The sequence below is a fragment of the Typopeltis vanoorti genome, chromosome 3, assembly GCF_054136105.1.
Source record: "Typopeltis vanoorti isolate ZY-2024b chromosome 3, IOZ_Tvanoo_1.0, whole genome shotgun sequence".
Classification (NCBI taxonomy): domain Eukaryota; kingdom Metazoa; phylum Arthropoda; class Arachnida; order Uropygi; family Thelyphonidae; genus Typopeltis; species Typopeltis vanoorti.
The window spans coordinates 51,025,620-51,049,992 of record NC_143551.1 but is presented as its reverse complement, the minus strand read 5'-3'; the positions used below and the strand labels follow the sequence as shown (position 1 = coordinate 51,049,992).

The window sequence follows — 24,373 nt, the reverse complement described above, 5'->3', positions numbered from 1 at the left end:
CCTTTTTGCTCTCCTTCGAGCGCTGTCTATTGCTGGATGCCCAGAACCTTTTCTTTCCTATGTTATGGAGCTATACTTGGGTAGCTCCATCGCTATCACTACAGGGTCCCGTGCAACTTCTATTTCCGCAGTGCGGGGTGTTCGCCAGGGTGATCCTCTATCTCCCCTTTTCTTTAACTGCGTCATAGATGAGTTTCTTCATTCTCTTCCTAGCCATATAGGCTACTCTCTAGGCACTTCTTCCTTTAATGCTATGGCCTTTGCAGACGATCTTATTTTCAAATCCTCTACTAAAGGCTTCCAGGAACTCCCTGACTGGGCAGTTGACTTCTTCTCTATTCGAGGCATTTCTATTAATGTAGAGAAGTCCTGCTCTTTAGCTCTTGTCCCCTCTGGTCGTGAGAAGAAGCTTAAGGTCGAGACTATAGAGTTTTCCTTGCACAGGTGGCCGTTGCAGGCTTTGACCATCCTGGAAGAGTGGAGATAGCTCGGTATCATGTTCACCCAAAGGGAAGGTCTTCTGTCCCTTCTATCCTAGAAGCTGGGATCACTTCTTTGAGGAAAGCTCCTCTCAAGCCCCCAGCAAAGACTGTTTCTCCTTTCCTACTATCTCCTACCTTGCTTTTACCACAAGTTGGTGCTTGGTAGGATATATATCTCGGTACTGTCCCGAATGGACAATGACATCCGTTCAGCCATAAGATCATGGCTCCGACTGCCACCTGACACTCCTACTGCATATATCCATGCGAGGGTGAAAGATGGTGGGCTTGGGGGGTTCCATCACTTAGATGACTGATCCCACGCCTGTGGCTGTCAAGAATCGTGCAGTTAGAACTATCTTCTTCCCCCATCTGCAGAGGCTTTCTATAGCCCATTAATACAAGAAGACTTTAGGCGAGATAAAGGCTGGCCCCATTATCAAGGTACTTTAATAAGCACCTGCAGAACACAAGAGATGGGCATTTCTGTAGATGGTGCTCCTTTAAAAGAGTCATATCTGGTGCCTCCCCAGAATGATTGGGTAAGGGATGGCACCAGATCCTCCTTGAGTTCGAGTATATTGACCTTATCAGGATGAGGATCTATGCCCTGCCTACTCAAGCCTGCACAGCTTGATGGGGTAGTGACAACTCCAACTGTAGGGCCGGCTGCCACTACAGTGAGACATTGTCTCATATAGCCCAGTGTTGCTTCTGCACCCATGGGATCCACGTGAGGAGGCATGATGCCATGATCTCCATTCTGAACAACCACTTTAAGAACAAAGGTTGGGAGACTGCGGTGGAACCACATTATAAGACCCCGTGGGTTTGCGTAAGTCAGACTTAGTAATTAAAATTGATGGCGACGTTTGGGTAGTTGATGCCCAGGTGGTGGGAACAGGGTGCCCACTAGCCTATAGCCATAATAATAAAGTAAATTATTAGTTATAAGGACTTAAAACAGCTTGGGCTTACACAGAAGGATATAAAAGTTCTCCTTGATGGGGGCCCTACAGAGCAAACTGGTGTTATGGCGTTGCCACCAGAGAATGACTACAATGATAACTCGAACGGGTAAAACACTCATAAAGGGTTAAGCCTATATCAAGTCTGGACGTGATGTAAGGGTAGTACTGCCCATAACCAGTACAAAATAAGTAGTATGCCACAAGGATCAGTGCTTGGTCCACTATTATTCAATCTGTATATTAATGATATTGGGGAGGATTTGACAAGTGACATACAGCTATTTGCTGATGATGCAAAGATAGGTAGGGTAATCAGGAATGCTGGTGATATGCAGTCTTTGCAGAATGATTTGAATAGGCTGGAATTGTGGGCATGGAAAAATGGGTGTCAGTTTAATGTAAGTAAATGTAATGTCATTCACTTCGGCATGATTAGATATCCAATGTCGTATTATATTAATGGGATTAGGCTAGAAGAAACTGATGAGGCTAGGGATCATGCAGTGTTAATAGATAGGAAGTTGAAGTTCAGCACCATGTGGCAAAGATTGCAAATACAACTCAAAAGATAATTGAAATGCTGAAACGAACGTTTACATGTAAAGATAAGGATGTTATTCTGCCTCTTTACAAGGCATTGATAAGACCTGAACAGACACTAGCAAACAGGAGAAAGAGGGGTGATATGATTGAGACAAACTTCTGAAAGGGTCATACAAGATTTCAATTGACGAAATTTTTCAATTTATGGAGGGTGGGGAAAGGACGAGACAGCATCCTTGGAAGCTGAGAATGAAGGCTGCCAAGAAGGGTGCGAGAGCTAGATTTTTCTCTCAGATGGTGGTGTGTGATCGGAATGGATCGCCTTTGGATGTCGTGAGTGCAAACAGTGTAAAAATAATCATATTAAAAATTCTGAATATTTTTACGTATTAATTATGCTTGTTAGTTTTTGTTTTCATACACGCAGTGTCTGCACTTGTGATGTGCTCGTTATGAAAATGTTATATTAGAAGTAACATGTAAAGAAGTAAAAAATATTGAAGTACTTACTAAACTGATTATTTGTGTTACTTATAAGAAAGTTTGTTGTATTTTAAAATGTTGAATTTTGTGTTTGTGAAAGACTTTCTCTTAGCGCTGATGGATACAGCGAGTCAGCCATTTTATTGCAGTGCGTAGTTTCTGACTTTTGTGAAGTGTGCATGCTCCCAGAGAGAACTTGATGTGTGATTGACAGCTGACAAGGAAAGCGTTGCGTATCCAAGTTACAGTTGTAAACAAGAGAGCGTTCGAAAAGTTTTTAGAAGACTGGCCGAGGAATATTCAAGTTGGAAGGAACTTGATTTTTTGTGTGCGGCAGTCAAAAGAATTTTCATAATGTATTCCGAAAAGGGAATAGTGAAAATAATAGGTTTCAAGCAGGAATAAGTAAAGAATAAAAAGGAAATCTTGAAACTAAGTTTTTTAAACTGGCCGAGATATATTCAAGTTGGAAGGAACTCTATTTTTTTGTGCGGCAGTCAGAAGGAAATTTCATAATGTATTCCGAAAAGGGAATAGTGAAAATAATAGGTTTCAAGCAGGAATAAGTAAAGAATAAAAAGGAAATCTTGAAACTAAGTTTTTATAAATTGGCCGGTAAATATTCAAGTTAGAAGGAACTTGATTTTTTTTTGTGTGTGGCAGTCGGAAGATATTTTATAGTGTATTCCGAAAAGGGAATAGTGGAAATATTAGGTTTCAAGGAGAAATAAGTAATGAATAAAAGGAAATCTTGAAACTAAGTTTTTATGGTGAAATAAGTTAAGACTGTCAATTTAGTATTGTGAATGAGAGGAGAACTTGTTGCTTACATTCTAAAGTGAATGTTTTTCTTAGAGAAAATATTGATAAGGAAGTTTTATAAGTATTAAGAATGCCTGAAAGTGAAAGTTTAGAAAATATATTGATTAAGAAGATTTTTAGGTATTAAAGGTGCCTGATCTGATGAGTATTACTACTAAAAGGAAAACAGGATATAGTCAAGAAGACTTTATGTATGTTATATTGATTGATGAAAAGGATCCTGAAAATGAAGTACAGAGCCTTATAACTTCTGGAAAAGAGCCTTAACAGAAAGAGAAAAAGACTATGAACATTTTTTTGTGATTGTGAAAGAAAAAGTGTTTAGTCTTAAGAGTAAGTTTATATTTTTAAATAAGGCCTTGGATCCATATAATCTGTAGTTATAGTTATGTATTATTACTAGAGTGTATATATAGTTTTAGTTTTATTAAATGTGTTTATTTTGTACTTGGTATTGAGTCAATGATTAGTTGGATTCTGAAAGAGTGAGTTAAAGTCATTGCACCAATTGGAGTGAACTCTTTGTGCAAATATAATAACATATAGGGACACTCTGAGTCAAAATAAAAATAATTGTTAGTAAAAGAGATTTATATAATAAATCACCTCATAAGTATATAGTATAATTATTAACAAAGGCACAGCCGGTAGACAAAAAAGTTAATATACTATATATATATATATATATATATATATAGAAAAAGAGGGAATATAAAGTAATAAAAAATAACAGTATGGTAGCTGGTGTGGGTAGTATGTGGCCTCCCTTGATGAGTCTGACTCCCTGGAGATCTCTCTTAATAATAATAATAATTTAGTGTTCAATACTATAGCTACACCTTCTACTATATTGAACACTATATAGTGTTCAATACTATTGTTCAGAAAAATCTCAGATAGTCTTTTTTGTTTCAGTTCATCCCAATTATGTCGATGTCGTACTTATCCAATTCCTCAGCTAGCTTGATTTCTTTGTCATTCAGGCTTCTTATGTTAATAGTACTCCTCTTGAACTCTGATGATGTTGAGTTGGGGTGGTTTTCAGGATTTATTCCAGTAGCTGACTTTTCTCTGTTCACCTTGGCTCCCTGGCAAAAACAACAGGGGCCTTGTTTAATCAGGTGACACCCCAGTCTGCATGAAATTCTGTCATGTTGTACAATCATTTTATATTGTGGTTTAAGTCAATAAAAATACAATTTGGTCAGCTAAATCCTAAATTGCCAGCCCATCCTAGTTCTTTCAGTATCCAGGTAGATACTGAACAGTATCTACCTGGTACATCCTAACAGGGTGCACCACAAGAAGGTGAGATTTGAGCCTTAAGTCAGAAGCTCTGATCGGTTCTTCACATTCCTTTAAAGGTTATGTGGAGGTCTCCTCTCAGTTATACAGCTTTGACCCTTAAGCACAAAAAAGTCTTAAATCTATAAATGGTACGGATGCACTATACGTTAATGTTTTGTGGGTGGGAGTCACTAAACACACCATTTCTCATTTGTAGTATGACAGTCTAGATATGATTTGTACAATCTCTTCTCAATATCCTTTAAACATTCTTGAATGTCAATTTCTCCTAAATGGCCTGCATGTCTGACATAATGTGTCATGCGAGCAGAAAATTTTATATACACTTGGCTTCTTGAGAAGTAAGCAGATATGATTGCTAAAGGTGATCTTAATATAAAGTGATTTTTTTTTTCTGCATGTAAAGTAAATGCAGTTATAAAAATCCACTAACTCCTTTTATACCCATACTGGGAGAAGGACAGACTGTTTTTCCTAGCTTTTGGAAACTAAGCAGACAGTTCGATCTCCACCAGTAGCCAATTAGAGACAGCTTACAAGTGCTGCCAGCTCATAGCCCCTAATCCTAACACTATATTTATTGAGTTTATAGGATGATAATCCAGAGTTCCTGGGATAAAAATCCTTGGCCATGTCAGAGATCAACTAACTCAGGAATTGGTGAAAGAAAGGCATTTGTGTACAAAGATGTGTGTGTATATATAAAGCAACTTTATTTTATTTGTATGATTCCACACACGACATGTCGAAAAACCCATAAGTACATCAATGTTGTCTGTGTGGCATGTAGGTGAAGACCGAGAAAGATGTTTATTGAAATTTTTCTTTAAGAGTTGCAGGTTGCAGTTGTTTGGGAATACTTTATGAGAAATACTGCATCAGAACACAGACAGATAGAATACAAGACAAAGAGAAGCAGGATTGGTGCGTTTGTAGTTTCGATTAAAAAAAGGATGATAGGCAGCTACTGCTCGTTTTAACAGGCCCAACAGAAAGTGGAAGAATGATGGATGCCAATTCAGTAGAACAGTGACCTGCAGAACAGATAGTGCTAAACATTGCATCTGTGAAATAGAGGCTTGAGGAGATTCTTATAAGGGAGGGATCATCCATAAACAGAATTACTTTCCTCTAGATAGCATCGAGTTTTTAGGTACATAACTACAAACATATGAGCAGTATCGTAAAAATAGACAAATTTGGGATTTTTTGTATACTCTCCTTTGTAGCCTGCATGACCCAGTTGGACAACTTTCAGATTCTTGTTCATATCTTATTTACATCAATATCCTTGCACATGAGTCAGAACTGAATAACCACATAATTATCATTCTTTCTTCATAACATCTCCATGATAATGCACAGTTGTATCATTAACAGAGTTGCATAACTTGGTAATACATAGATTACCACCATTCTTCTCATCATGATATATATATATATATATATATATATATATATATAACAAAACTGAATGATTTGAAAGGCCTATTATTTTCTGCAAAACAGACCAGCTAAACTAGAATCCTTCAAATGTTATGATTGCAAAATCTTAATTGTTTTGCAAAACAATTAAGAATTATTTTCCAATCAACAACTTTCTCAAGTAGAATACTTGAAGTCTTTAGGCATAATTTCTTTTTTCAATTTTGTCAATTTTGCTGAATGCATGGCCTTTTGTATATCTTTTTCAATCAAGCAACCTATACTGCATTTGTTATGTCATTTGAAAAACTGATTTTTGCACATATTTCCAAGTTTTTTTATTCCAATTCACAAAAGATGGTAATCCACAGTGGTGTAAATGGGATATAGCTAAACAGGATCAGTTGTAGATTTATTTTTTTAAATATGAAATAAACGATGGTCTACATATTTCAACAGAGAATTGTCGAAATATGTAGACAGATTATGGTCAAGAAAATGGCATACCGAAATAATGTTTTAATACATCAAATATATGTAATATGTGACATATACAGTAACATAACATCAATGTTTAATGCACTGATGCACAAATATGTTCAGGAATTTTTCATATCAGTGATCAAGAATATCAAAATTATACAACGAATATTTTTTTAAATCCACATGCAGAAAAATCTCAATCTTAAGTTTCATTTTCTAGATATTTATAATTTGCATTTATTTAAAAGTCTTCCTTTCAATTTTAAAGCAATAAACATTAATCATTTAATCAAACTATACATACCTAAGTTTCAGACCCCTCTGTTGGAAGAAAATAAACTTGCATTATATTGCATTCCTGACAAACAGATTAATATTATATGAAAACTAAAAATGATTAAAAGAAAATTAATCAGAATATCAAATCATAATATTTCCTATCATTTTAGATCAATTACAATGAATCTAAGTTAAATTCAAATATTAAACTAATATTTCCATAAAGTTACCAGGAAAATTCTTTCAGGCATAGTTATCATTCATAACTGTGATGAATGATTTTGTTTCGACTTCTTATACAACTTGCTGTGTTTAATTTTCTTGAGTGAATGCTCCAAAGGATGATGCAATATTAACTTCAACCAATCATCAACTTCATTCTGTTTAAAGTAACCATACCATCAACTAATCATAAAATGTTTTGGGCTTTGGATAAAAGCAATAAAATAAAAGGGGTTTCTGATCCTTTGTCCAATACTAATCCTTAATGTGGTGAACCTGCTTCAGGTATCTACTTCAATACTAAATGAAGGATCAGTTTGGAACAACATGATATTGCATTTTGTGTTTAAACTACATACACAGTAATAGCCTGTTTATATGAACTTCAAAACAACCCTTCAATTAACTGACTCCTTACATGTCAACCAACCTCTGATACAGCACCACACAATTGTACTTCGATTATCTGACCCTTCAATTATCAGAGCAGCAAACTGCCTTCTTGGGGGTGGTTGGATAAACGGTAGATTACTGTACATAATGACAGCAGAAAATAAGCAAATTACATTCCAGCTGGACCAATTCCCCATGTTCTGCACACACTATACTTCTGTTATTCAACCAAACAATTAACAAAATGCTTGGCTAAATAACAGGTCATTGATATAATACCTATTCTGCCTAACCACCTCCAATGTTTGGGTAAGTTATTATTCTTGTCAGCAAACCTGTTTTTGTTGTGTATGATAGTTGAGTCACTTCAGCAGAAACCTTGTCAATGATAGCGAAGTGTTCCTCATGAAGTGGTTCTTTTAACTTAGTGTAAAGATCAAAGTCTAGATGGTAAAGAAAGGGGAGAGGAAATATTTGACACTGATACTTTTTCATAACACTAGACATTTTACATGGAAAATGTGGCCTCATATTATATGCAAAATAGGCATGATATCTAACCTGAAAAGATTCTTATGAAATGATATTTTGAAAGATAATTTCATAGAGCAAGACCCAGAAATAGAAAATAGGCATATTTTTACATTGTCAGGCTGCATAACTTTTGAAATGATCAATGTATTATGACAGACTAAACAATATTTGGCAACTAGTTTCTGCTAAACTTCTTTCCCAAATTGCATCTTCTTAACCTTTCCTTTATATTCAATATTCCAGAGAACAGAAACTATCTTAATTGTCTCTGGACCCTTTCCAACATCTCTTCATCCTTTTGAAAACCAGGTGACAAAATCTGTGCACAGTAGTCCATGTGTGGCCTAATCAGTCTTATATGAGGGTGGTCTGAAAAGTTCTCTGCCTCGACCATACATGGCAACACTATCGGCAAGATTTTTTTTTTTTTTTCTAGGTTGGTACATGTGTCATAAGCATCCATGTGAAACTGCAAGTCATTCTATCGAGTAGTTTGTTTTATACAGCTGTCTGAAACAAAAGTGTTGTCTGTATTCCTTGAAATAGATAAAATTGAGTATCATGCGGTTATAAAATTCTTTGTAAAAGAAGGTTCAACACCAAAAGAAATTCATTCGAAGTCCATGAGCATTCTTCTTCGTTTTCAACAATCAAGAAATGGGCTTCCGAGTTTAAAGGTGGCTGTACCAGCATTGAAGATCATCCATGTGAAGGACGTCCAAAAAGTGTAACAACACCAGAAATCATTGATCAAGTGCACGATATGGTATTGGATGACCGGTGAGTCAAAGTGCATGAAATTGCTGAGACTATTAAGCATTTCAAAAGAATGTTTAGGAGATATTTTGCATGAAGAATTTCAAATGAAAAAGCTTTGTGCAAGATTGGTGCTGCACTTCCTCACAACAGATCAAAAAACACTTGCATGAAAATCTCTTAACAGTGCTTGGAGCATTTTACCAAGAATAAAACTGATTTTGTGCATCAATTTATTACTATGGATGAGACTTAGATTTGCCATTACACACCAGAATCCAAACAGCAGTCAAAACAGTGGACAGAAGCCAGTTGTTCAGCACCAAAGAAGACAGTCTGTTTCATCAGCAGGAAAAGTCATGGCATCAGTGTTTTGGGATGCTAAAGGCATTTTGTTTATTGATTATCTTGAAAAGGGTAAAACAATAACTGGGGAATATTATTCCGATCTTTTAACCAGACAAGACAAAAAAAATTCGTGAGAAAAGACCTGGTTTGCAGAAGAAAAAAAAAATCATCTTTCATCAGGACAATGCACCTGCCCACAAAGGTGTTTTTGGCAATGGGAAAATTAAGGGATATGCACTATGAACTGTTGGAACATCCATCCTATTCCCCAGATTTAGCTCCCTCTGACTTCTCTCTCTTCCCAAAACTAAAACTCTTCCTCACTGGTCAGCATTTTTCTTTGAATCAAGAGGTGATTGCAGCTGTTGAGGGATATTTTGCAGATTTTACTGAGAACCACTACAGGGATGGGATAATGGCACTGGAGCAACGCTGGAATAAATGTATTAGTCTTAAGGTAGATTATGTTGAAAAATAAAAAGAATTTTGAAATTATAAATTCATTTTTTCATTGTTAGGTCGAGAACTTTTCAGACCACCCTCTTATAATGGAGCAAGAATCTCCTTGCTTCTACAAGTAAGTGGAAGACACTGACTTGTAGAAGTAAGGAGATGGGATGTAGAAATTCTACATCCCATCTTTGTTCCCCAAAATTTTAAAACCTTACATTTTGCTACATTGAACTTTCATCTCCCCTCCTCCCGTGCTTATTCACTCAATCTATTCAAGTCTTCTTGTAAGGCCACAAGATCTACTGTACTCCTCATAGTTCATCCCAACTATGTATCATCAGAAACAATTCAATATCCCTATCCAAATCTTCCCCAATATCATTAACATAACAGGTTAAACAATAATGGACCTAAAACAGACCCCCCCCTCCAGATGCACACCACTAGTTACTTTCCTCTTCTGGAATATTGCTCCCCCCATACACAACTTGCTGATACCTATCAGATAGCCAATCTCTGATACAATGACTAGTCTAATATCCAGCCCCATCCTCTCTAGTTTGACTATCAACTTATTATGCATTAATTATAAAAAGCCTATGCAAAATCTAAGTATACTAGTGTGTATCCATCTCCTTCATCCAATGAAGTCATCACCTTATTGTAATAAGTAAGTAATTACTAAAACATGACTTCCCTTTAGGAAGTCCATGCTGTCCATCAAACTTTTAAGAAACTAGTATTTCCTGATATGTATAAGATGCATGAAACATTTACATAACTTCCTGCACAGGTCTCAGAAGTTATTTATATCAGGTATTTCTGCCTTCTAATCCTGTTGTTTAGGGCTTATACATTGATTTTTCAGCATCATATATAGCTTACATATACACAATGTATTTGTTAATAAATAAAATTATTTATTTATTATCCTATATTTCACTGAAGTCAAATCAGCATCATCAGGGATTAATAGACTTTTATTAGACATGTGCTCACAGGCACACTTCAGTAACAAAGATGGAAAAAAAAACTAGCATTATATATATAGCTTACATATACACAATGCATTTGTTAAATAAAATTATTTATTTATTATCCTATATTTCATTGAAGTCAAATCAGCATCATCAGGGATTAATAGACTTGTATTAGACATGTGCTCACAGGCACACTTCAGTAACAAAGATGGAAAAAAAACCAGAGATACAGGAAGACCTGAAGTCCTACAATTACACCAGCTATTGGCTTCGGTTGGGTATTCTTAGTCATTGGGCTGATTGTATGCTATGTATGGTTGAATCAGACTCTGCTTATATGGGAAACCCTCATCTGCAGACAGTCAGCCAAATGACCAAGAATACCCAATTGAAACCAATAGGTGGCATAATTGTAGGAGACTTTAGGTCTTCCTGTATCTCCCAGTTTTTTCATCTTTGTTATTACTGATGTGTGCCTGCATACACGTGTCTAATACCAGTCTATTAATCCCTGATGATGCCAATTTGACTTTGGTGAAATATAGGATAATAAGTAAATAATTTTATTTATAAACAAATACATTGTTAATTTCCTTAAACTATATACAATGCTGCCTTCTAAGACACTTTTTGTCACATTAATCTACCTAGATCTTAGTTCTCTTATGAATCTTTGTCCTGCTATTCTCACATCAAGTCCCTGTTTTTTTTTTTTTTTTTGCTATTATCTTTCCCCCAATCTGTTTAAGATACAATACCATCTTAGATCAGCTCTACTTAAATATTCCTCAATGGTAACTATGTAGCAGTTCTTTCTAATATCTTAATTTTTAAAAAGGTTATGCAACTGATGTCCTCTGTTCACTCTTTTCTAACTCTCATAAGTTGATCGAAGAGTAGGGACCACAATTTTATTTCTAACTCAACTCTCAGAATCATAAATTAAAAATGGTTTGAACACTGTTGTACAAGTTTAGCATATGATTTCTTAGTTATTCCATACATATTTATTCAGTTGACTCCACATCATACCACCTCTGCTTATTTTATTATTTTCTTCCATATTCAATTTTCCATATTTACTAAATATCTTGCCTAAATGCTGAAGTCTTATTTGTTCAACAGGTTTTCCATTCAGGATGTAGGATATGTTTTCTGCATTTCTGCCAGTTTTCATAGTTTGTCTTCTTACTGCTGATATTCATGTAAATTTATACTGTAGTTAAGGAATCCTGAATATTGGAACTTTATTTATGGGTATAAAATCACCTACATAAATAAAGAACTGACTTAACATCATCATTTCTATCAGCTTTAATGAGATCTCCTTCATAATGTGATCCACAGTGGAGATGTAATGCAGCCTTGTCTCACACCTGATTTTACACCAAACTATCTCCCTGTACTTCTTTCAATTCTAACTGCTGACTTACAACTCAAATATAGACTACACATTATCTGTATATCATTTCATTTAATCCCATATAATTGTAGCACTTTAAAAATGCTTTTCTCTTGTCACATACATTTTCCAGATCTAATTTAAATACAGATCTTTCCTATATTTTATGATTTCTCTTAATAAATCTCCCCATTCTGCTGAACCTAGACTTTTCTTATCCAGATATATCTATCATAATTTTTCCTAGCTTCTACTCAAAGTATATGCATAAATCTTACCTGAAACAGTCAGCAGGAAAATTCCTCTAATTCTCATTGTTCTATTTCCCTTTTTATAGATGAGTACCATGAGACCACTACATTCATTAAGAATTGGATTTTCTGACCAGCCTTGTGAATTATGAATCAGTCACAGTAAAAAGTTTCATTCCTCCACATTTGAGTATTTCTGGCCAAAAATCATTTAATCAGCTGCCTTTTCACATTGTTTCTGATGGCTTTTTCCCTCAATATTGATATATAATCCTGACTGCACTCTTCTTAAATACTAACTACAACTGTTCTGTCACTGCTCGTTTCATTTCACAATCACTCAAGGTAATTACAAGGGTGGTCCAAAAGGTTCTTGGCCTAACAATGAAAAAACGAATTTCAAAATTATTTTTATTTTTCAACATAATCTCCCTTAAGACTAATACATTTATTCCAGCAATGCTCCAGCACCATTATCCCATCCCTGTAGTGGTTCTCAGTAAGATCTGCAAAATAGCCCTCTACAGCTGCAATCACCTCTTAATTTGAAGAAAAACGCCGACCAGCGAGGAAGAGTTTTTAGTTTTAGGAAGAGATAGAAGTCAGAGGGAACCAAATCTGGGGAATAGGGTGGATGTTCCAACAGTTCATAGTGCAGATCCCTTAATTTTCCCATTGTTGAAACACCTTTGTGGGCAGGTGCATTGTCCTAATGAAAGATGATTTTTTTTCTTCTGCAAACCAGGTCTTTTCTCAAGAAATTTCTCATCTAGTCTGGTTAAAAGATCGGAATACTATTCCCCAGTTATTGTTTTACCCTTTTCAAGATAATAAACAAAATGCCATTAGGATCCCAAAACACCGATACCATGACCTCCTTTCCTGCTGATGGAACAGACTGTCTTGTTTAGCACTTAACAGTCTTCTGTCTACTGTTTTGACTGCTGTTTGGATTCTGGTGTGTAATGGTGAATCCAAGTGTCGTCCATAGTAAAAAAATCAACGCACAAAATCAGTTTTATTCTTGTTAAAATGCTCGAAGCATTGTTCAGTGATTTTCATGCAAGTGCGTTTTTGATCTGCTATGAGCAAGCGCAGCACCCATCTTGTGCAAAGCTTTTTCATTTGCAATTCTTCATGCAAGATATATCCTACATGTTCTTTTGAAATGCCTATAGTTTCAGTAATTTCACGCACTGAATTTCTGTTAGATAGGGCTAAAAACGGGCTATATATGGGAATAAAAAGGCGTTAGCTGATATATAGTTGGCCTCTGAAAGCTGTTAATTTTGATTCTTTTTATTCAATAAGATATTCTTAATGCTGTTCAGACTCAATGAGGGTAGTTTCTTATTTGAAATCTGACATTCTCTTGTGTCCTGAAGAAGTGTGAAGATATCACTATCAACAATAACAGTCAAAGCTTATTTCTGTGTCATCTCTCAAGTGAACATAATTCACATGGAGAGAAGACCAACTCAATATACTGCACAGAAATACAGCAGGCACTTACCTTTATTATTGGCACTGCAATTTTCCAAAACATTTACATGCCTGGTATTCATTTTCTACCCTGATGTTTAGTTTTCTATCAAGGACCATCTTCCCCCTATCTCATCAACAACTGCCTTCTCTAATGACTCAAAGAATTTCTCCACTTTTTCCTTAGTATACCATTCAGCTAGACAACAGGCAGAAAAGGTATCAGATAGATTAAAAAAATGATACAGTGGAAGACTTGTTAGAATTTTTAATGTCAACATTTTCATCCAAGTATCAGTGGCACCTTCAGTAGAATTCAAAATTAAACAAAGCATGAAGCTTCAACAATGAAAATGTGTTAATCACATATGAATTATATAGAATAGCAGTCCAAACTGCTCAAAAGTACTAACACACACACGGTTCTGTTCTAATGATCCACTTATAAGTCAAAAAGGTTGCAAGCTGGAAATCATTATATGAACCCTAAGGATATATTAAACATGCACAAATACTAAAATGTGTATTTTTTTTTTAAATAAAAAAAAACATAACCGATTTTACTCCTTTTATAGTAAAATGATACAATGTACAAATTATAACAAAATTACGTATATACTGTAGTGTAATAAATTATGACGTATGATAGTGCTTCTGTGCACTAGCAACAAAATAATCAGCTGTAAAAACATGGAAGAAGGAGTAATTCTTCAAAGATGGTTTTTATTAATTATACAATTCAATAGAAGAGGCAGGGAAAGCTAGGTAATTAACAAATTTTTCAACCTTGGGAATTGTGACAAAGCTTTCTGAGGTTACATTAGATAAATCACCTGTGGAAGATCTAGGCTCATCTTCAGAGGATGACATGATGGAGTGCTAAGCTTCTTTAAAAATTGGTAGATGATATCCAAAACTTAATCTGCACCATTTGCCATTTCTTTTCTGCATAAATTGCTTTGTAATAAGCAAGCAATTGCAGCTTCAATAATTCTGTCTTATTTGCTAAATATCTCTGAATACATGTCTGGTATTCATTTTCTACCCTGATGTTTAGTTTTCTATCAAGGACCATCTTCCCTACCTCATCAACAACTGCCTTCTCTAATGACTCAAAGAATTTCTACACTTTTACAAAATAATTGCCTTATTAACAAAGGCAAATGCCTCCATCACCTCTTCACCAGCCCAGTATTGAGCAATTTTTAAGAATGGAAATGATTCTGAAACAATCAATACAAGTGCAGCAATGAAAATAATAAAAAGTCAAATCACAACATTAAGTAATCAAGATTTTAATAATGATTTTGAAATATGCACATCAAAAATACGATAAATGATATTCTTAGATTGAAATAAACATTATGACTAATAGAATATTAGGGAATAGAAGGATATAAGTTTCAAATAACTTACCAACTGAAGTTGGGTATGAACATGCTGGACTATAAGACTAATTGCAACTTCATTTTCTCCTCCTAATAAAAACATAACTACATGAAGTGATCTGCTTTGCATTTAAGATGAAATGTTTCATTCCTCTATTTCCTCTATGTAAGTCAGTGGTTCCCAAATAAGTACATTACATAAGACTAGTAAGGGCATTTAAGAGGAGGGAGGGGTGATAAAAAGACAACAAATTACAACATATCAGATAGACACTGCCTGTGCCAGCCAGAAAGAAGGCATCTTAAAAGTTTTGCAGAGTAGCAAAACTAGTTTTCAAAATAACTGTAGAACAGATAGTATGTAAACATGTATGCAGAATAAGATGTTTACTGATCACTTAAACATCAGATATTTCAAATAAATCACAAAATTCAGAAAAGAAAAGAAAGAACAAATAGGGATAAGTTCTGCTTAGTAGCATTTTCACAACATTACATTTGGAAAAGATGATGAAATTAGGTTGTGTGTGTTACGCATGCACAAGGGAAATTTGCTTTATAGTATACAGAGCTTCCACTCTGTCTGACTCTGTATACTATAAACCAACTTTAGGTTCAGATCAAGTAAATAGCCAATTCTTTGGAATAATACAAAGCTTCACCATACAAGCCATTTTAGGCATGAATGTTATTCAAGAAGAGTTCTGAGGACCTAGTGTATTGCCCTAATTTGAATCAGAATGATGGATTATCCAGAACAGAAGAAAGTAACTGGCAGAAGAATTAGAAAAGTACCATGCTGATATACTAGGTGTTACAGAAAAAAAGAAGACAAAAACAAGCGAGAACACACTAAAAGACAAATACATAATGCTATATTTAAGCAACAACAATAAGAGGGGAAAAAACTATAGAATCAACATTACACACAAGAATAATCTTAAATGATGGGCAATATCAAGTAGTGATGTAGGCAAACAGGGAATTGGACAATAACTCATTTGTGTCTATGTTCACAGAAAGTTCTCCAGAAGAAGAAGTAGGTGAATTTTTTTTAATCATTAGAGAATACAGCAAACATGAAAAATAATAATAAAAATAGGCAAAGATAGATCAAAATAGAGTAGGAAATGGATACCAGACACTCCAAAATGTTTGGAAAAATTTGGAGAAGAGCACAGTTAATAAACACCTGCTAGACATCTCTTCACAATGTAGATGGGTCACTGTTAATGCCATGTTCCAACATCAAGACAAAAGAAACTTCACAGGGAGAGAACACACAGGAAAAAGCTTCACTAACAGCATTGTTGTTGGTAATGATATCTTCAATACTTGTTCAGGACAAAAGAGAAAATGTGATTTCCATTGAGTATGAACAGAACTAAACTAAATATAAATATCATCAAATTCCTGACATGTACTCTCAAGGTGTGTGCAGGATAATTATGATAGTAATGATGTAAATTTTTCATTTAGTACTAACTTCTAATCAACTTTCCTCCAAATTAATCTGATATCTGTAAGATTCCAATATTATCCAACATTATATTTTTGTCTTTTAAGGCATTTTTTACTGTATCAATCCATCTACTTCTTGGTCTTCCTCTGGGTCTTATCCCTGCTTAACCTGGCAAAGAACACTTGTTTTGCTCTCCCATTCTCTTTAAGTGACCATAGTAACACATTCCTGAATGCTAACAATGGCAAGCTCTTTCCTAATATCTTCATTTTTAATGCGATACTGCCATTAATGTCATCTGTTGACTCCGCTAATCTTTCTCAGAACTCTCATATCAGAGGCCTCCTCAGTCTTTGATCAAGTGTTTTATTTCTAATCCAGTTCTCAGATTCATTAGTTAAAACTGGTTTGAAGAATGTTTTATATAGAGCTAACTTAGTGTTTTGACTAATTCTTTCTTATTCCATATAAATTTATTCAACTGACTTCCTACCATACCAGCTTTACTAATTCTGGTGTCTATTTCCATATTTAATTTACCATCTTCACTAACAATTGTGCTTAAATAGCAGAAATGTTTTACTTGTACTATAGGTTCACCATTCAGGACACATTTCATGTTTTTAATGTTTCTGCCTATTTTCATTGTTTTTGTCTTTTTATTGCTGATTTTCATACCAAATTTATTATAAGTCATTCAATTTACTCATGGTATCTTGCAGACTTGTACTGGATTTATTCAGAAGTATATAACATCCACTGCATAAAGTAAAGAGCTAAGATTAACATCACCAATTTTGATATCAGATTTAATGACACTTTCCTTCATAATGTGATCATATAGATAATATGAATAGCAGTGGAGATAATGTGCATCCTTGTCACACACCTGATTTTACCTCTAAACCATCTTCATGCACCTCCTTCATACCAGCTACTACAGCTTCATAACTACTGACTTATAGCTTAAATAGAGTGTTGCTTGATATAAATGTTCCATTTATACCATATAACTGTAGCATTTTGAAGAGCATTCCTCTTGGCACCATGTCATATGCTTTTGAAATATATAACTTAAATAAATCCCTTTTATATTCCCAAGATTTCTCAACTATTTGCCTTAAAGTGAAAATCTAATCCTGACAACCTCTATTTGGCCTGAATCCAGTGTTCTTCACCAAGCTTCCTTTCCACAATTTTTCTTTGCATGGTATACTTGCATAAATCTTACCAGTAACACTCATAGTAATGAAATACCTTTAATTCTCACATTCAGTTTTATTTCCCTTTTTATAGATGAGTACTATGAGAACTCTGCTCCAATCATCTGAAATTTGACCTTCAGACTGTGCCTTCTGATATATGCAATGCAGCCAGTGAAAAACTTTTATACCATCATATTTGAGCATTTCTGGTCGAATTTCATCTACTCCAGTTGCCTTTATATATTCCAGGTTTTTGATGACCTTTTCAACTTCAAGTATGAATATGTATTCCTGACTGCATTCCTGTTGGGGGTTTTTCTACCACTATGCTAACACTACTTATTTCATTTAGCAGTCTTTCAAAGTAATTACTCCAAACATCTAAAATATCTTCAATTTTCATGTCGCCTTTATAATCTCCGATTCCTTTTACAGTAGTTTTTTCCATTTCTAAGTGTTTTCATCAAACAGACTCCAAAATAGTAATAATATTTTGGTTTACAGATCAAGTGTTGATCAATTTTATTAACTTAACCAACAACTTAAAAAGTTTCGCCAAACTTTAACTGTTGGTGTCTTCAGGGCACTTACATATAGGCTGAAACAATCTCACAATTATGTGCAACTATAAAACTGACAAGAATAACTGTAAAAAACTGACTAGAATAATTACAAATAAAATAGTATCGAACGTGCATGAAACACAAAAGTTGTTCCCCTTACTTAGAGGAAGATTACCATTCAAGAATTTTGGAAGCAGCAGCCACAGTCGCCCGTTCTACTGTCAACCTTAACAGAAATCAAGGCCTAATACTCCAAGAGATATGGAAAACCCTAATCAAATCTTTAAAAGCAAAAGAAATGAACTTTAATACAAACTACAGAAAGTTCCTTAACAACAGCTAACTAATCTTGTACACACGCTATGTGTTTCAGGCACGTTCGATACTATTTTATTTGTAATTATTCTAGTCAGTTTTTTACAGTTATTCTTGTCAGTTTTATAGTTACACATAATTGTGAGATTGTTTCAGCCTATATGTAAGTGCCCTGAAGATGCCAACAGTTAAAGTTTGGCAAAGCTAGTTGGTTAAGTTAATAAAATTGATCAGCACTTGATATCTGTAAACCAAAATATTATTACTAATTCTCAGGATCAAGAAAATAAACCTTCATTATAAGACTCCAAAATATTTTGCTACCTTCCTGATATTTATTTTCTATGTTCTTACCAAAGTCTTCCCATGACTTTTGGTTAAGCAGTTTTACACAGTGTTTAGATTTCTTACATTTGTCTCTGTATTCTCTAAGAGCACAAGTTGACTTATTTGCCATGAACTTTCAACATGCTTTCTTCTTTTCCTTCACTGCCTCTGACTTCCTGAATACATTGATGTTCTGATTTTTCTATCCTTACAGACAACTTCACCCCATTCTCTGGCTCAATCAATCAATGTTTTCTTCAAGATTTACCACTAAATTTCCAAGTTTTGGTTCTTATTTTCAAACTCATTTCTTCTTCAATGATATTTGTGTATTCCAATCTACAGTTCACCTCCAAAAGCTTCTTAACCTTGATTCATTTTAAAACTTTCTTACACACAATTCTTTTCAATATGAAATTCAATTTTATCCTGCTCAAAACTAAATAACACTCACTTCCTATTTCAAATTCTCTGTATGCTTGTGTGTCCTGGACCAGTAGGGAAACATTGCTATCAATTATAACATAATCAATGAGCCTTTATTTATTCCTTGCCTCTTCTCTCCATGTGAATTTATACACATTTATATGTTGGGACATTGTGTTAGTAATAACCAGTCCATGTCCTGAGCAGAAATCCAACAGGTATTTACCATTATTATGTTTTGCTCTTTTCTCAAAATCTTCCCAAAATATTTCTGTATGTCTAAGTCATTTCCTACTCTGCTATTTATATCTCCAACGAGGACCAACTTTTCTTTCTTCATTGTGTCAGTTGCTTTCTCTGAAGCCTCAAAAAATTCCTCCAATTCTACTACGCCTATGGGATCATAGCGACAAAAGTCTCATTGTCCAGTTCCCATTCAAGAAGATTATTTTCATATTTAATGTTGAATACTATGACTACTCCCTCTTTTCCCTGAATATAACATTTTGCATTTGTCACTTGGAAAGATCTCACCTGTTTCTGTCTTCTTTGTTTCAGTCATGCGTATTATGTCGATTGGTCACTTATACAATTTTCTTGCCAGTTTCGTTTCTTTTCCATTGATACTTCTTAGATTGATAATACCAATCTTGAAGTTTGTTGATGTTGAGTTGGGACATGTTCTGGGATTTGTTCCAGTACATGACTTTTTACTGTTCGCCCTGGTTCCCTGATAAAAACAAGTGGCTTGTTTAACCGAACAAGGTGCCCAGCCACATGAAATTCTGTCACCATCATTTTACATGGTTTAAGCCAATAAGAATACAATTTGGTCAGTTAAATCCCAAATTCCAAACCCATTATCAATCGTTCAGTATCCAAGAGAAGGTTAAGACTGGACATTAGGTCAGAAGCCCCAGTCAGTTCTCCGCAGTCATACAGCTTCGACTCTTAAGCACCCTGAGTATAAGTATAAAAAAGTAAAATATATAAGAAAGCTAGATTAAAAAAAGAATCTCAGTCATGCAGCTTTCAGAGGTGAATTGTAGACTAAAATATACAAATATGTTATACAAGAATAATGAAAGTTTGAAAACAAGAACTAAACCATGGAGATTCAGCAGTCTAAAGAAAACTGCTTCATAAAGGGAAACATATGATGAAATTATCTTGCAAGGATAGAATATTCACAACTCCACAATAGAAATCAAAAGGTCATGGAAAAGAACAAAGCATATCAAAAGTTCTGAGTGAGAAAGTCAGTATATGCTCTGAGAGAATATACAGAAAAATTTAAGAATGTGAAGCAAAAATAGCTAAGAAGTTATGTGAAGGCTTCAGTAACAATATAGAAGATAAATATAAAGGTGGCAAAATGTTCTGGAATCTACTGGAAAAAACAAATGGAGGGGGGGGGGGGAAGCAGTGCGAGAGTTATCAGAGTGATAAAGGTGGCATGAAAACTGAAAGTAAAGATATTCTATATGTCTGTAGTGATAATTTTGAAACATTGCCAAATGAAGCAAGAAGTGACAATAGTTACAGAAAATACTCAAGAGGTACAAAAAAAAAAAAAAAAAAAAAGCCACTAAAAACCTGAAATGTGGAGAGAAAAGTTTTACAGAGGCTGCTTTGCATAACTCAGGACTGGTCAAAAGGCAAAATTCCAAATGATTGGAATAAAGATGTAATAGTATCCACCTATAAAAAGAGAAACAGAACAATGTGAAAATTACAAAGTAATTTCCCTATGGAGTGCTCCAGATAAGATTTATGCTAACATATATGAGAAGAGGCTAAGAAAAATTGTGAAATAGAAACTTGGAGAACAAAACAGGCTGAGGCTAGGTCAAAGAGCAAGAGCCAATTTTCATTTTAAGACAAGTAATTGGGAAATCATTGGAATTAACAATGTTTAAGTTTTGTAGATAATATGGAAAAGACATAACAAAGTGCAAAAGGAAAATTCATAATGCTACAATTATATCAAGCAACACAGTCTGCATTTGAGTTATAAGACATCAGTTACAAGGTGAAGGCAGTACAGAAGATTAAGACAAGAGTGCACATTATCTCCACTGTTGTTCATTATGAACCAAGTTCTAGGTCTAATTATCAAAATTGGATGTATTAATCTCAGCTCTATGCATATGATACTATACTCTTGAATGAATATAGTGGAAGTCTAAGGGATTCCTTAACTAAACTGGGTAACTGCTGTAGCAATTTTAATATGCAAATGAGCAATAAAAAGACAGACTATGAAAATATGCAGGAAGACGGACACATTTGCTGCATACTGAATACGAACCCTCCAGAACAAGCAAAACATTTCACCCCTTTAGACACATTTTTAGTGAAGAGCAAATTAAATATGGAAACAGACAGCAAAATAAGCAAACCTAGTATGACAGGAGTGAACTAAATAAATTTATATGGAATAAGAGAAAAATTAGTCCAAACACTACAGTAGTCATATAAGAGTGTTCAAACCAGGTTGATTGGATCTGATATGGATCCGAGAGCTAAGGTTATAAAGAAAACAGTTGATCAGACTGGGTATCACACAGATATGAATTTTGTGAAAAAAATAAGGGCATGAAAAGATAGTATCAATGGAACCTCATATTAAAAAATGAAGATATTAAGAGTTCAACGTTGTTAACATTTAGAAATGTGCGAGCAGAGATTTATGGATGTTAATGGTCACTTAATCAGAATGGGAAATGAAAGGTTAGCAAATCATTTGTTTGATGCCCATGTACCTACCAGATGATATCTTTATTATTATTATTATTATTACGTAACACCTCCAGGGAGTCCAAAGGCTCATCGAGGGAGATCACCTACTCTACAACTCTCCGTCTCTACCACTCATTTCACCAAACACAACGATCATCGTCTATACCAATGCCATATACTACCGACAACCACTACTAGTATTTTCACAGACAATCACAAACATCCATGTCCATGGCGGGATTCGAACCCGCAGCCTTTTGGTTGGAGAGCGGATACACTAACCACTCGGCAAGCCAAGCCGGCATCTTGGTCATTCTCTGGGAAAAACCTAAAGGATGACCAAGATATGAGCAGACTGATGCAGTTAGTATTTCAGAAGACTGAAATATGAGATAATGGAATCCTGACAGATCAAACTAATTTGGATGATAACTATCAATAGGAAGTTGGTAATAACATGACCTTTTCAGGTAGAACTATTATAAGTATCCTGTAGATCCCCTACTCCACCTTGATGCATATCAGTAATCTAATGATGATTGTGGCAACTTATCCATTCCAAGATGTATCAGACATTTTGGCATGGATAAGTTTTAATATTTTTTTAACAACCTTTTCGTATATTACGTTTCATTATGTCCCATGTTGCTCTTGAACAGATTCTTTTATTTTTTGCACATTTTTCCTGGCATGTAATATCTGTCTTGAACAGTTAGCCAAATTGTTATTCATTTTTATCTTATTTTTAACCCTTTAACTGCTGATTTTATATTCTACTGACATTGTCTAAGTGCTGAATTAATTTTGCAAAAAATTTATAAATAAAATCAATTAAAATTCTTACTGACGTAAGAAGTCCAGACAGTCATACATTCTTGATATACACTTGTTCACTCACAAAAATGGCAATAATAGTTTTATAAAATTTGCATAATCAAGGGGTGTCCACTTGATTATGCAAATTACTTAATTTATGTACAACCGTACATATACGTGCTCAGCACAGCAGGCATGTATTTCCGAGCCCGTAATAATACATTCTCAGCAGTTAAAGGGTTAAACCAGAGTGCCTTTTTGTTTCACTTAATTCTTTCTAAAATACCTGATTTATTAAGTGATTAAATTTATATTTGTTTCGATATTATACATTAATCCTGTGATGGGCTATGGGTTAAATAGTCTAGAAATCTGTTTAGAGACCAAACATGGAACTTTTATTCCACTTTAGGCCTTTAATAAGCAGGATGGTGGTAACACACCAGACAATAAAATTCATCTCCAACCAAAAGAACATCACTAACAAACATTCATGCCAGTGGTGGGATTCAAACCCATGACCTACTGGTTGGAAAGGTAAAAAAAGAGGTAAAAAAAGGGTAAAGGATGGTAAAGGTAAACATCTTGGCCGATCAGGCTGGATGTTTTTTTAAGCTATACATAGCCAGCCACAAAAAATTATCAAGGTAGCTAAAAAAAAAAAAAAGCAGTAATCATAGGCTTTAAATTAATTGCCTGTAATTAATGGGACTGATTTGCCAAGTCAATAATGTCTCTGAAATCCGAGCAAAAGACTGAGCCCAATTGTGATATGAATGTTTGTGTATGTAAGTGGAAGATGATTCTCATCACTTAGTATGAGATCTGTACTCTGTTTTGTATAATCCTGAGGTTACTTGACAATACCAAGTTTGGTTGCTAAAGTGGGATTTCCAGAATGTGTAGCTTATAGTCCGCTAAAAGGTACTAATATAATAAGTTTGAAACATTTAATGGACAGGATCATCACTAAAAAAAATCTTTCAAATGTTCTTTGTTAGCGTTCTCTGAGTTAAGAGAAAGTTAGCAAAGGCAGCTCAACTTTTAAGTTGTGAATTCATTATCTCTTCCAGAGTTTGAAAGGAAGAAACTAACATTAATGGAGGTAGGAGCTTGGCAAACATGAACAAGTTTGGTGGTTATTTAAAAAAGTTTGGGAACCACTGATATTGCATACTGATATGAATATATTATTACTTTCTTTTTATTTATAATCTATTCTAAATATATAAAAATAGAAATTCACTGAATATTGAAGAGCATACTGATTTCATTCATTATGTAAGGTGAATTCATAACCTATTATTTCTGTAGTATTTAAAAATAACTCAAAGAAACTGGCCATAGATTTCTGAACATCAACAGCAAATCCAAGAAAGTGAAAAATAACATCTATTCATTCATAAGGCTAGTAGCCTGTTATGGCCAAACAGCTTAGCTTTTATAAACTGAATTTTTGCTAAAACATCTTCATAGGCCTTAAAGCCCAGCACCCTGATTACAAAACGCTGA

The 24,373-nt window shown here is 34.5% G+C and overlaps 1 protein-coding gene across 4 annotated transcripts in view; it reads right to left on the bottom strand.

The window, feature by feature from the left end:
* Positions 1 to 24,373, bottom strand: part of l(2)k01209 (uridine-cytidine kinase-like lethal (2) k01209) — a 269,918-nt gene that overhangs the window by 123,068 nt on the left and 122,477 nt on the right. For all 4 annotated transcript variants that reach the window (XM_090390605.1, XM_090390607.1, XM_090390608.1 and 1 more), the window contains 2 exons: positions 15,034 to 15,095; positions 6,822 to 6,838 (listed from right to left, as the gene is read on the bottom strand). In XM_090390605.1, coding sequence (XP_090246731.1) covers positions 6,822 to 6,838; positions 15,034 to 15,095 — 79 coding nt within the window. The remainder of the gene's footprint in view (positions 1 to 6,821; positions 6,839 to 15,033; positions 15,096 to 24,373) is intronic.